This window comes from Triturus cristatus, chromosome 5_1, assembly GCF_964204655.1.
Source record: "Triturus cristatus chromosome 5_1, aTriCri1.1, whole genome shotgun sequence".
Taxonomy (NCBI): domain Eukaryota; kingdom Metazoa; phylum Chordata; class Amphibia; order Caudata; family Salamandridae; genus Triturus; species Triturus cristatus.
Window position 1 is genome coordinate 349,946,349 of NC_140587.1, and position 13,586 is coordinate 349,959,934.

General features: G+C 42.7%; 1 protein-coding gene across 1 annotated transcript in view; it reads left to right on the forward strand.

The window, feature by feature from the left end:
* The window catches only part of CSMD3 (CUB and Sushi multiple domains 3), a 2,836,509-nt gene that overhangs the window by 2,687,376 nt on the left and 135,547 nt on the right, over positions 1–13,586 (forward strand). Inside the window, exons 59-60 of the mRNA XM_085605076.1 lie at positions 7,122–7,301; positions 8,915–9,088. Of these exons, the coding sequence (XP_085461202.1) occupies positions 7,122–7,301; positions 8,915–9,088 (354 nt within the window). The remainder of the gene's footprint in view (positions 1–7,121; positions 7,302–8,914; positions 9,089–13,586) is intronic.

Here is a 13,586-nt window from a genome sequence, read left to right on the forward strand (position 1 = left end):
CAAGTATCAATTTAATGTAAGTGGGCATCTTGCACCAGTCTAGCCAACTCATATGGTGATTTAAGAGGTCTAAGACAACCTTAGAAAGCACTTTAAGTGGTAGCTGTGGAGAGCAGCCTTCAGGCTTAGTCCAGAAGGAGTGGAAAGCAGCTTGTTTTACTAGACTGCAATCTTATAGTATAGATTAAGTGAAAAGAACCACACCAAATATTTATAAAAATATTTATTTAATATATACTACTCTCTAGTATGTTTAAATATCTCCTACATGGAGATAAACACAAAGCACACAATACTTTAGCAAAAAACACTGTAAATAACACGAAATACACAGTGGACCTGGGGGAAACCAAACCATATACTAAAAAAGTGGTATAAGAACCATGACTCGGGTCAAGACCATGTCGAGAGGATGTAGAAGTGCTGGGGACCCAAGGTGAGTAGATAGGGACCCCACAGAGAGCGTGCGCATTGTGGGAACAATACCGCATGCTCCGCACAACTCTACGTGCAAGTCGCGGTTGGATTTTTGAAGTTTAAGGACACTTTCCAGTGGACCCTGACGAAACCCCATGGAAGACAGAAGGTTGGAGAGCCACCCCACCCATGGATACCCTAGTACCCACGATACCTACACCACGGAACCCGGTTGCATACGTGTGAAGTGGTGTCAGAAACTGCCGTCGAACCCAATGGAGGACTTCAGGAAAGTTCTGCCACTGGAAGAGAAGTGTCCGGTGGAATCCGAAAGGTGTATTCAAGATGAGAGGTACATGCTAGCAAAGGGGACAGTGTCTATGTCACTCAAGGGTGACCAGGAGACTTAGAAGACGAATGACCTCCGATGTCGGTGGTTGCAGGATGGATGATGCTGATGACAGTGACTCTGCAGCTGTGAGGACCAGTCGATGCTGAGGAGGACCAGGAGCCATGCAACTGCTGTCCTACGAAGGATGTCGAGTGTTGAGGGGTTGGTGTCTGGCAAGAGCACTAACAAGCCTTGGCAAATGCAACCATCACAGGAATAAAAGAAGGAGCAACGTCGGGACCAGCAAGGTCCAAGAGACTCACCAAAAGCAGGGGAGTCAGGGCAGACCCTGAGCAATCAGGAGAGCAATACAAACAATGATGACCCTCAAGTGGACCCACAGGCTGAAGGCACTGGAGTTGCGAGAGGACCTCAAGCAGCTCACCAAAAGATGCAAGCCACGATGCACATGATGCAGTGTGACTGAAGATTCTGGTACCTGGAGATGCTTGAGGTGCGGGCTACTTGGATACTGAAGATCTTCTTGGAAAGAAGTCAACAAGCCTTTGCAAGTGTAAGTTGACACAGTGCACAGGGGTTTGGTTATTGCAACCCCCACGAGGGATACTGGCCTCAACCTTGGTGAGAGATCAGGGCAGGCCTCTGGAGATGTGTAAAACTTCCAACTGTGTTGCAGAATCATTTTGAGCCCAGAGGAGCTCAGGATCAGCAGACTGGTCGACTTAATTGCGGTGCCTGCGTTTGAACTGGACTATGCACAGGGACACCAAATGTGCCCCACCCCATCCCAATACACTAAATCCTGTCTGGGAGGTCCTATCACACTTCTCTGTGACAGGATGCCTATTGTTTGGCCTACCCCTGCTCGAGCTTGGCTCAGCAGCAGAATCGTGTCTCTGTTCTGCAGCAACCATTTTGTGCTGTCCGGGTCAAGAAGGCTAGTACCGGGAACACTGAGAGCCTAACGGAGGGCTCTTCCAGTGCTTGGAATCATACCTCCCACACTGTTTATGGTTTGGGGGTATGATTCCAACATTTTTGATACCAAATATGATAGGACTTGTTGCAGCCGTTTTCGAGATGGTCGCCACGTAATTACATGGCGCCCCTTTATATAGTATATGGCTGCTTCACTGGCAACCCCGGAGAATTGACTCCATAGGCTGCAGGGGTTTCCTGCGCTTGCAGGGGCACCCTCTCACTTAGAACCAAGCACCCTGTCTTCAGGATTGCAAAGGCCTGCTGTAGGGGTGACTTATAGGTTTTAAGTGCAGTGATCCTAGATATAGGAAACCCATATCTTTAGTAAGTGGTGTTAGGCCCTTTTAGGGCCATATGTATCATGCAAAATTGCGAACACTAACGCCGAAATTCGCAGAATTTCAGCGTTTGCGATCGCAATTAGGCTTAATGGTATTTATAAAAGAAAAAATGCCTCGCAAAATAAGGAATCGCAAAATTTGTGATTCCTTATTTTGCGAATGCATTTAAGGAATCACAAATTGCGATTCCTTAAATGGAATGTATGAGGCTCCCAAGTTGTGCGAATATGGCATAAGGAATCGCAAATTACCACCAACTACAGATTGGTGGTAATTTGCGATTTCTTTCAAAAATGCACATTTTTGTATTTTTCAAAGTGGCATGTGGCGCACACACATACCCTTAGGGCATGTATGTGCGCCAATGGGCACCCATGCTCAATTCAGGGATGCAACAGGGTGTCCTTTTGACACCCTGGCACCCTTGAAATTGCATTCTCAATTTGCGATTCTCTAATTGAGAATCGCAAATTGAGAATGTCTTCCCATTCATTCCTATGGGCCTTTAGGCCCATAGGAATGAATGGGGAGGTATTCCTTAATTGTGAATTGCAATTTGCGATTCGCAATTAAGGAATATTTAGGATTCGCAAAATTTATTGCAAATCCTACATACATAGCGTTTTACGATTCTCAAATAGCGATTCCCAAAAATGTGCTATTTGAGATTCGCAAAACCTAACATTAATACATATGGCCCTTAATCTTTTCAGGTGCTTTCTTATGTAGACTTTGTTTCATTTTGACACCTCTTAAAAGTTATCGTCATCACATATTCAGTGTTAATTAAGTTTAGTTTCTCAAGCCATGAGATTACATGCATAGGTAAATGATATCTGTTTCTCTCTTTGTTTACGTTTTCATATTTCCATGTTTTAAACACTGCTGCATGCTTTTACGATGCAGAATGAAATCTCACGTTTTTTGTTTCAACCACTTTTCAGGATTCTATCAAGAATTAATTATCATAAATGTCTTTTGACGCTGAGAATTGATAGAGGCAACCTTTATTTAACTTTTGCGCTCCATCAGTTCAAAAAAGGGATTACGTAAAAAATACAAAGCAATAAAAACCCCAAACCGATACATAAAATGACACTGAAATGACAAAACAGAAATATGATTTTTTAAAGTTTTAACTAGAAATAGCACCAAAAGCAGTAAGCTCAATTAATAATAGTCTATTGGAATGGTAGACTGGGAAGTAGGGACAATTTGAGGCTGACCACAATCAAGTCTTGGTCCGATAAAATAAGTGGATTTGTTCCAGTGAAAAATCTGGGAGAGAAAGAGTTTGAGAAAGTTTCCAAACTTTCTTCTGGTGCCCCAACAATGATAGGAATACAATTTTAAGCCCCTCCAGGACCCCAGTGGAAGGCACCTAGAGACTCTTGGGGTGCCAGGTACAGGCCAACAGCAAAGTCTAGTCCATGTTCAGTTGCCTCTAATCAGTTGGACACTTGGGGAGAAAGGCTTCATGAAGCTTGCTGTTTCCTTGTAACCAAACAGGAGGTCAGCCAACTGACCCTTGGAATCCACATTTTCCTGAGTTTAAGAAGAAATTGGTCCAGTCCTTCAGGTCACTCACAGCAGGTCCAGTCCTCTTTTGTTCTTCAGAAGGTCCACAAAGTGTTACCAGGAGGGTACCTTGGGGCTCCACATTTATGGTTGACACCAGCATGTGGGCGGGGTTGACTCCTAGTTCCTCCCTAACTAATGAGGTTGAAAGCTCAACCCTCCCCAATTAATTTAGCCTTTAGGAGCTTCAGTCAGGGAGAAGGAAACTTTGTAAAAGTCACTTTTCATAAATATTTGTTTTAAATCTAACTTTACCACTAGGTTAGATTTTTAATAAATATTAAAAATGGTGATTGAATCCTTTTTGAAGCTGGTCTCAAATTCAGGATGGCACTTTAATATTTTAATTTGTACTCTGGTTTTTCTTATAGGACAGCCAGAGCATTCCACAGCAAAAATAGCTTTTGGGGCCTTGTCACTGAACGGACACAGTAACATTGCAGTTCTACATGTCTTATTTTTAAATACCCTGCACCCTATCTTGTGGGCTAGATGGGGTGACTTAATAATATTCAAAAGGGAGATTTTTCTCTGTCAGAAGAGGATATTTTGACAGGTTGGACTGCAGGTTTAAACTGCAGCAGTTAGGTTACACTGGTAGGGCCGAAGCCCCATTTTCTATGTCATGCTAGTGGGTGGCAAAATAAATACTGTAGTCTACAGGTGACCTTTAGCTTTCCATACCATAGGTTTCTTTCTGCACCACACTATGGCATTATAGGAAAGTTAAATATTCCAGTAGATGTTAGCTAATTTTGCCACATTTTAGGAGTCCAGTCACATGCACTGGAGCCTGATTGGCAGTGTTCCTGTGCACAGAGTCAAAAAGCCAGCTGTGTAAGTCAAACAAATGGAAGTGATCATTCAGAAAAGGACACTTTCTCACAATGTGCAATGAATTTGTTTTGCCTGTTTAATAACCTGTTAAAAAGAGTTTGTCAGAAAAGAAAGTCTTATTATAATCGCTGTTTTGTATGCTATGTCGTTGCCATTCCATATCAGAATAATTCAAACATATATGCGAAAGTTCCTCAAGTATTCAGACACACTGCAAGACAGTCTGTCCGCAAGAGAGCTTCCCCTGGTGTCGGGGTTGTTTCATGTTTCACTTTCACTGTACTGTTAGTAATCTTACATTTACAGTATTAGAGACTAGAGTTGTTTCTCAAGTGATTGGGATCATGTGAATTCAAGTGTTCATATGTATTTTCTATATTCTCTTTATAATATCACAGTAGGGGCTGGATACAAACACAGGATTTTTCATTGAAGAGTGAATTTTGACATTGTCTCAAGCAGCGCATACTGACGGGATTTGTAGATCAATAGGCCTCTATTGTGTGGGTGTTTACAGTTAAATGTAGTAGTTTCCCCAAAACAAGCAAAGGTTTCTCTCCCAAAAACATGAAACCAATAAAAGAGGCGAGGCTCTAATTTCTGAATCAATGCTGATATCTGAACACTCACTGGCAGGCAGAATTTTCACCCTCTTTTTCTGAATCCACTCTCTTCCACTAAATTCCTAAGATAAACGTATTCTTTTTTGTTTTGTAAACATTTTTTATTAGAATTTATAATAAGGCATGCATAACAATATTAAACAATTTACCACCAATACCACCACCCTCTCTTGAGTCCCGTCCGCATTACAGCACATATACAACACATATTTATTTAGCAAATTCCATTTTTACCCATTTTCTTCCCCAGAATCATCACTCTTTTCTAAATCTTCAAGGGATTCTAATAAATGATCTCATGCACAAACTTTTTCAATTGATCCTCTCCCTTTCCTCATACCACTATTCAATACTGCTCTCTCATAACCGCCCCACAATCCAACTCCGCTTTCCATTTTGCTACCCTAGGTGCCCTGTTCACTCCCCAGTTCATAGTTATTTCACGTCTTGCAACTGCCAAAGCTAAATCAAAAAATCCTGTACTACTTTTACACTTTGTAGGTCATGGAAATCCCCCCAGCAGACAGACTATAGGAGTACACTCAATTGATAGTCATGCTTTTTTCTGTTATATATCTTAAGACCATAGTGTAGTTTATGCTACAGTCTTTTTGACACTAGAAAACTGTTACATTCAAATATTGTAATCCACTCCTCATCTGCTCTCAAAACCAGTGTGAAAATTCACTATTATTCTCAAGCTATACATACACTAAAACTAACTTCATCTTCTCCACCCATGCAAAGTTACTCTATGTTCCAGAATTCAGTGTGTTCTTAATTAAAATTCCTGGATTGCCTGAAGGTTTCAAACATGATCTGGTGGCAATTGCCAGCTATGTCTGTCTGAATCACAATACCCCCTCCCCTTCACCTACAAAGTCCCTCCCCTGCGCAAAGATTTATGTTCCTCTGCACAAACAACCCATCACTTGCACCAACACACTTCTTGCCCCTGCTCCAAGACCCCCACTACAGCAGAGATTATCTCTCTCCTTCACTAAAATCTTTCTCTACGTCTCACAAGACACACTATCTCATGCACCAACACACCTTCTCTCCTGCCAAACGTTTCCCCCTATATGTACATCTACATTTCTACATCAAGAGACAGTCTCTTCTACGCCAGAATTCACCCTTCCTTCTGCTTCACTAGATATCAGTCTCCTTCACAGTTTGTGTTTCCCTGCTCCTCCATTTGAAACAGAATTCCTTTCTCCCTCAACTACCAATCACATTCTGGCCCTTCTCCTTCTCTTCAGTCAATTTCTCATCACATATTCTGCCACCCCATTCTCCATGCCTGAAGGATTCTGTGTCAGACCAGTATTTGCATATTCAGCCATCGCAGCATCCTTCATAGCCAACTGCTTGGGGAGAGTGGGAGAAGAAGGTCTGGTTCACCAAATATTTAATGAATCTCTGGGCCCAAGCGTGAAGGGGTAAAGGATTGGGTTTCTGCACAATTGGCACTGGCCATAGCCAAACCATCAAATATTTACTGGTGTAAATTGGCAAACTTTAGCTTGTAGCATGTTGATTTCAATGCTTGTACTATACGAGGCCCAAACTCAAATACCTAGCTTGTATTCTAGACCAAGGCCTAGCCAGTTTGCTTTCTCTAGCATACTCCTTCAGTGACAGACCAGAATTCATTGAGTGTCATTACGCAAACATTTGATATATGTTTTTTTGTTCACTACCTTCTCGATAGCCACACCCTACTTTACCTTGATACTGTGAATCATGATTAGTTATTTCTGACCGACTTAGGAGATATTTAGCTGTACAAAAGGTAAATGTGAATTTGTCTCTCTGTCAATAGGAACGCAAATAATTGATATTAACCTCCAAATATCTACAAAAATAAGAATGTGTGTACACTCGTTGATTGATAAGCGAATTAAAGATATTCTATTTTGTTTTCTATGCAAAAAATCCCTAATATCTATCACTCTTTAATGCTGGTCATCTTCATCTCCATCTTTGCAGTAATCAGTTGTGGGGATCCTGGTGTACCGGCCAATGGTCTTCGTTATGGCGATGATTATATTGTTGGGCAGAATGTCACCTACATATGTCAACCAGGCTACACCATGGAACCAAAAACTTCAAAGTTTCGAACTTGCACTACCAATGGCACATGGAGTGGATCAATGCCATTCTGTAAAGGTATAGTATCTTTCATTGACACTTTTTATCTCATGTGTTACTATTCGCACTAATATATACTGCGGCCAAGTAAAGTCTGTTGTTATTTTAATTCATTTTCCCTTGTGGGCTCTAAAGATCTACTTAGGGGTGGCTTCACTAATGTGAAAAGTAGGCTTTTCCACATGATGTAAACCATTAATATTAAAATGTGCGGCCTGCAGTTGTGATTAGACTCACTGAGGCCTGCATGGTAGTCCTGAAGCCATGCTTTATAGTCTCATATGTGGATGGTGTAATGTCATGTGGACCTGACTTTTAAGATTCTGCTGCTCTTTCTGTAGCACATTACTGTGGTTTTACTAAAATCTCTAATATGCCTATTAGAATAATTTATTATGATGTTTTATGGGCCAGATCACATACACTGGTGGATGCATAGCAGTTTTCCAGTACAGAGAATTAAAATAGACCAGTAAATCCAGTCCCATGAAAGCAAGAAATCAGGTGAGACCACACAGAAGAGTGAGATTTCTCTACACTTCCCCTCCTGTTGATCCTTTTATTATTTTCCTACTAATGCATTCTAATGGTGCAGCCTTCACAACTCTACTTGATTCTCTTTTGATGACATAGAAGCTATACCAGGAGGAAACTGAAGCATTGCAAGAACAACACATTTCATGTCCTTCTTCCATCCCTTTTCGATAAGTTAATGTAACGAGTGTCCTGCAAGGTGAGGCAACGTTAGACATTTAATGCTTGACTTCTCCATGGCGCACCAGCCAGCAAATGGCAGGCTTGGAAATGCCTTAGATGTTGTCACTAAGCACCTTCATGTGCCTCTTTGCAACACTCCCCTTAGACCCTCTCCTCCTTTGCCAAATCCAGAAATAGTCTTCTCTTGCTCAGAACAGAACTAAGCTTATTGGACTAAACCAATTGGCTTACTCCTGAAATTGAGAAGCTACTCAGGTGCACTGCTGTATTGCAAGAGAGAGTCTCGCATAATCCGAGGACAATCTTTGGGCACTGTGACCAATGGTCAGATGTATCAAAGGGTTGTACCCATTCTGTCTCGGTGGGAAAATGTTTTCGTAAATATGGCTGCATGTGTTTTCAGCACCATGATTTTGCTGAATCCCATTGTTCAATGACTTCAAATGTTTTAAAACAGAATGTATTGCTTTCTTTTATGTTCAAATGCTTTGATTCCAGATCTTAAACACTTTGCAGGTTATTTATCAAAAATAATTTTGTTTTGAAACACAACGCCGTTTAGAAAACATAGACAGTTAATACCAAGTAGCTTGCTGATTTATTTATTTTTTCAAAGGACTAGCGCCAAGAATAGGATTACTGCTAAAATTCTATCTAAACGATAAAACGGTAAAGTGTACCGGAAAAAAGAAAATTGGTTAATTTGAAATACATTTGCTTGTCTAGCGACTAAATGTTCTTAATTTTCTTTTGGTAATATAGAAGTAAATACATTGACTAATTAACCAGTCAGGTATCTCTAAATGTATTGTCCTCCAAAAAGGTTAAACTAGCACATATGGTACTTCTAGTAACAGAGCCCGCTAGGGGATATTGCAGCATCTGTGCCTAATCATTTTTAAACGGTATTACAGCTGTTACCTGCCCAGCGCCTCCACAGATATTTAATGGAAGGTTGGAAGGAACAAATTTTGACTGGGGATTCAGCGTTAGCTACATCTGCTCGGCGGGATATGAGCTATCCTTTCCTGCAGTTCTGACATGCGTTGGGAATGGAACTTGGAGCGGCGAAGTGCCGCAATGTCTACGTAAGTAGTTATTTAATGCTTCCATTTTGCATTCATTTTCCATTTTTTTTAAACATTGGGGCAGATTTACAAGCCCCTTGCACTGCCAGTACGTCACTTTTTGTGATGCATTCTACAGCACGCATTGACAGAGGAAAATGCCTGTAGTGATTGTTTTTGTGCAGGAAGGTGGCCCCTTCCTGCACAAAAACAATCTTCCCACGACGCAGGCATCTGGTCCATGATGCAAGGGTGCCGGCGCATGGCAGCTGTTTGTGCACCAGCGCAGGGGAGAGCCCAGGAATGCAACATATCATTGTAAATATGTTGCATTCCTGTGCTCTGAAAGAGGCGCAGTGTGGCGCAGCCAAAGGGCTTGCGGTGCCGCGCTGCAGCACTTTCTTGTAGATCTGCCCCATTCTGTATTAGTGTTTGCTGAACTGATATGAATGTATGCTAATGACGGATGTCCAGTGCACTCTAGCCCAGAGCTTCAAAGAATCATATGAAAAGATGCACCAATGGTATTAAAAATCACAGTAGCAATACTACTGCATCAGGGGTCCCGCAACACCCAAAGTGAGTCCCTTGCAGTGCTTCTGAAGAGACACCCGGGATGACAGTCAGGCAGGAGAGGGCTTCTTGGTATTTCTAGTACTCTGTGAAATGCTTCTCAACTCCTTCAATCTAGCCTCACGATATGTGAAATATTAAAATCAAACTAAAAACGCAATAAAATGGCAAATGGCTAAATTTGGTTCCAGCGTGAGAGTTCTAGCGATGGCAGAGGCAGCTTGATTGCCCGTGAATAGTACATCATATGAACTGATTTACGCACGGATAAATTACTTTGGTAGGATGATAGACAAATAGAATGAAACCCAGCCTAGCAGGACAAATAAATGCTCTTTCAGATTCACATAAGATAATCATATTTCACCCTTGAGAGCATCCATAATATGAAATATGAAAAAGTAATTTCTCATAGTGATGAAATGTCTCTACAAATGAATGCCTCTTTGATATTTAATCTTCGGTGTCTTTAAACACCACCATCCTTCCGCATCTGCAAAAACATGGCCTGTATAAGTGTTTACGTCCAGAAAAATGTGTCTTTGTCAGACCCAGTTTTGGGGGGCATGGGGCAAACAGGGGCTCCTGGATCTCAGATGTGGTACCTGGGTCTTTACTGCCGAGGTCCCAGGATCCATCCTACTGTTGCCCTGCACACTGCCAAGTGCCAGCCTTCTGTACATGGCTCTCAGTGATAGCAATGGCCAACAAGTCACAGACTTCTCAAAGAGGTAGTGTGGGGGTGCTTCAAACTCAGGACTCAACAATCAACTAGTAGCACAATAAAAGACTGTGCACCCAGTGCTTACATTTGATAAAAGGATGTACATTAATGCACACAGAAAACTTAGTAGTACACACTACAAGTCACAAAGTAGGTTTTTTTCTGGCCCTGGCCAACTGTGCTGTGGGCTGGTAATGTCCCTCCCCTCCTTCTTTCTCTTAAGTTAAAGTGTGGACTTGGCCAGTTATCAGGCACAGGTGCAGTGCATGCCCTTCTTTAGTGTTTGTGCACTCAGTTCAGTTACTCTTATTAGTCCCAATTGTCTTCCTCTCACCACTGTGGAGATTCAGCTGCTCTTTGGCCATGGCAGGAGTCTACCGCACACATCTGTCTCTCTCTATTACTCCTCCAGGAGGAGACATACTGGCTGATAGAGTTTGGGTACCCTTCTTCAGTCCACCGAAGGCAGCTGCAAAGGCCGCCGCTGACAGCTGGATAGGTTTGTAGGCTCTGGCATCATTGAAGCCCACTGGCTTGTCCCAAGCCTGCTTCTGGGGTTCAGATGAGTTGGGTGGTGGGCCACTGCATCAGGGGTCATGGAGCCGTATCTGGAAGGCTTCTGTTGGGAGAATAGCGCCGTCATGGCTCACTCACTGGGTTGGAAGCACAGGCTGGTTAGTTGCAGTTCAAAGTCACAATGGCCAAATCCAGTCAAGTAGAAATACATGCAATGGCAGCACTGTCTCCTTGAGCACAACTTCACAATAGCATGACACAGGGTACTACTCAGAAGAGACTGTGCTCTGCCCCCTGAAGTTCACAGATAGCTGTCCCTGTCTTCCTGGCTGAATGGACACCCTGCACAGGATTCTGCTGCTTCTGGCTCACCCTGGACAATCACACCTCCAGCAGGGTTGGCACTCTTCGTACCTCACCTCAACAGGCAGGTTAGCTTTCAGACACTTCAGGAGGCAGGGCTGCAGCTTCCTCCAGCCATGTCAGACTCCAGGTGAGTGTCCCCTCACCTCTGGGATGCTGGCTGCCAGACAAATACCAGCTCTATTCATACAGCAGTCCTCTGAGAACTCTTCAGAGTACTCCATTTCTTGGTTGAAGACAAATGGAAACTGGAAGAATAAGTGGGTCAGGAGGCCACATTTTTATGCAGTCAGGGGTGACGGGTGGTGGAGTGCATGGTCTGCCCCAGCCCTGCCTGCTAATGTAGGATACCGTGGGTGGGGAGTCAAAATACGCCACACTGAAGGACAAACGTGTAAAAACATACCAAGACCTGCTTACTAAAGCTGAGCAAAGGGGCATAAAGAAAACCACTAAATAAATGCTGAAAACGGCAATCCGACAGATAGTATAGATTTCAAGTAAGAAAAACGAAGAGAAACACTTACCCAATCAATAAAGGAGCTTCAGCCTAGGGTCCGTTCGTTAGTTACTCCTTTTCGTGGTGACTCCTAGGTAATGGGGGCCATCTTGGAAGAACATTTTGCTTTCAGATACTGAATTGGTTCTGCCAGAAAGGAGAAGTATCTCATGCATAAGGACCGCTTCCAGGAAGACGGATGAGGATGTAATGGTGAATCAGTCATCTACGTTTTGAGTAAAATAGAAATCCTCTCTTCCGAGATGCTTGAAATCCAATCTCCAGCCTGACCATCTCATCCTCAGAGGGGTCACAGTCCATCACTGGCTCGTGAAGCAGGAATCTGGTTTCTCTGAGTCTATCTCTTTGACCAGGAATCTACCGAACATTGAGAGAACCAAAAAGAAGAGCTTGGGACCAGGCTCAGGTGCAAAAAGTTACAAAAAGAAGGCAAACCAAGAAGGAACCATCATCAGGCAAACTGCTCTTACATGGCAGGAACTGGTGCTTGTTACATGAAACCAAATCTCATCGGTCACTGTGCTCACTCAATGTCTTGGAAACTCACCTAAAGAGCACTGCCTTTTAAAGCATCTTTCTTAAGTTTACAGACCAAACAAACGTGACTGACGAGCATTTTGTCCAATTACAAGTCAAATCTCCTAAGAAACTCCTTTCCTTTAGCCATTGAAGGAATAAAAACAGCCATACAGAGCCCCTGCCATTCCACGACCTTTTCAGTCATGACAGAGGACATCGTATCCATGAGCCTCCTTACATAAAGCACACAGTCTGAACTGGCACTATACAACCACAATCTAGGGTCACCGCTAGTGTGCTCAATAGAAGGTTTAAGTGTGTTACTATTATACCCTGTCCGGGATTATACAAAGATAAATGTTAGTGGAACAGGCATCTCAGTTCTTAAATGGAAAAACCGCACTGATGCATTCATATACTCCAATTATCCCCAAAGAACGTCAAATATCGAAGTGGCTGTCTGAGCAATCCTGTCCTTCCATCTAGGGTCCTGTGAAAAGTGCTGCAGGCCTGCTCTGCGATTATATATCAAAGGGTCCCACCGTGGAAGCAGCCGCCTGATGTGCCACTGCCTTTATTTGCAAGCTCTGTTTCCCGCTTGGTAGCCTTGAATCTATGCCCTCATTTACCAATCATTTTATGTAAAAGTTTGAGATAATTTTTCAATTGCTATACTTTCCTAACGTACTGTGGCTCCCTAGTGAAATGCAAATGATGTGAACTCAGTCTGTGGGATGCAATGTTCACGCTAGAACATGGACCGTGTATGAGAAACACATGATTATCAAATTTCATTGAATGTATTTTTTTCATTTTTATCTTCAATTGAGGTTTACATTTAATGCACATATTTGGTTTTTCCTAGTCATACTTCTGTGAAGTTTAGTAAGTCGACATTTATGTGCGTGTAAAAATGTTGGCCAAAACGTTCACAAAAGTACTGTCAATGGCGAAAAATAGAATATTGCCGGTGTTGTGCCTGGGAAAAAAGCGGAAAGCTTGATCTTTAACCTGATGGAGATTAAGGGAGTATTGTATTTTGGGCTGCTTTCTTGCTTCATAAGGAATAGAGCTGCTCTGTTGCCATAGTTGCCGGTTTCCTTGGTAACCCCAGTGAGGGGGGATGAGAGTTGACAGTGTGACCGAGGGATGGCTGAAAAAGATTTTCAAGCGAGTGACTTTTGAGAGGTGCACAAGGTGGTGAACAGAGATGCGCATTGTGTAGGTGGGCGCTCTCTTCTCTTCATTGGCACAAGGACGTCATGTGTAGCAAACTGTGCTTTAGTCCTGACAGACAAAGCCAG